This window comes from Trypanosoma theileri (assembly GCF_002087225.1).
Source record: "Trypanosoma theileri isolate Edinburgh chromosome Unknown TM35_Tth_10_V1, whole genome shotgun sequence".
Taxonomy (NCBI): Eukaryota; Euglenozoa; class Kinetoplastea; order Trypanosomatida; family Trypanosomatidae; genus Trypanosoma; species Trypanosoma theileri.
In genome coordinates, this window is record NW_021639852.1 from 314,600 (window position 1) to 315,970 (window position 1,371).

The following is a 1,371-nucleotide window of genomic DNA, read 5'->3' on the forward strand; positions in this document are numbered from 1 at the left end:
CAGCTACTGTGAATGAACCTCGCCGTGAGAATTGGTTTGAGGTGATGGGATTATTATTAGGACACTTCCGTGAGGGCGAGATGACTGTCACCGGCGCCTTTGGACTCCCCGTGGATGCGAGTGAAGTGGAGTGCTCCATGAATGATGCCTCGCAACTGTACATGCTGGATTTCCTACAATACTATCAACGAGGCGGTATACATCGGGAATATGAATATCAACAAGAAGAACAAGAAGGAAAAGAGGGAAAAGAAGAAGAAGAGGAAGAAGAGGAAGTGGAGGGTTGTATTGGTTGGTATCACAGTCATCCGGGATACACCTGTTTTCTCTCCGGCACAGATGTGGACACACAACAGTTAAGTCAATCTGCACAAGACCCGTGGCTCGCCATTGTGGTAGATCCCGTGCGCACAATTGCAACAGGAAGATTAGATATGAAGGCCTTTCGCACCTTTCCAGAGGCTTATGCAGAGAAGTTGCGGGGGAAACAACAACAACAGGAAGAAGAACAAGAAAAACAAAAACAGGCAAGACATACTAATACTTCTACTACTAATAATAATAGTAATAATAATAATAGCATGAATACTACAGGCGGTGGAGAGTGGAGGAGAAACATGACATCCACTACATCTGCTCCTATTGGTGGTAGTAATAGTCATCATCATATGAATATGAATATGAATATTAATAATAATAGTATTAGTATTAGTGGCTCAGTGCCATCTGAACGCATTAGAGAGTATGGTGTGCATGCCCATCGTTATTATGAACTCCCCATCACACTTGTACGCAGTAAGAATGATGAGGCATTATTAGACCGTCTTTGGTGTCGCTATTGGGCCTTAACATTCATGACTAATCCTCTCATCTCCAACCGATATTTAATGACACAACAAATACACCAATTGGCTACTGTGCTGGAGAATAACACTGCTGCTGGTAAAGGCTTTGTGAGGAGTGGAAAACAACAACAACATCAACAACGACAGAAATATCAAATAAATACTCTTGGAGGAGGAGGAGCTATTATGGATGTTGATAGTGATAATAATAATGATGAGGATGATGATAATAATAATGATGCGTTTGAACAGAGTTGTGTTCAAGTACGTTACTTGGCATCCTCATTAGCGTCTGAAGTGACATTAGGTGGTACTCTCATCTCAGTAAAGAATGCTGCTTTTTCCGTCTAGTAGTGTATATTCTGTATACATATTTATTTATTTTTGTTTCGATGTACACACCTTCTGGTTTTTTATTTTATTTCTACTCTTGAAAATGAAATAAAGAGGATAAACCAACGTATACACATATGACTATACGCATGATCCTAATCATCGCCATAGTGAGAAAAAGTGTTTATCTTTC

At 40.2% G+C, this 1,371-nt stretch overlaps 1 protein-coding gene across 1 annotated transcript; it reads left to right on the plus strand.

Annotated features, from left to right (window-relative positions):
• Positions 1–2: 2 nt before the first annotated feature.
• TM35_000101990 (metallopeptidase) lies at positions 3–1,196 on the plus strand (the record flags this gene model as incomplete). Its single annotated transcript, XM_029024690.1, has 1 exon — positions 3–1,196. A coding segment is annotated over one exon (1,194 nt), but the record flags the coding sequence as incomplete, so codon positions are not given.
• Between the last annotated feature and the right edge of the window lie 175 nt (positions 1,197–1,371).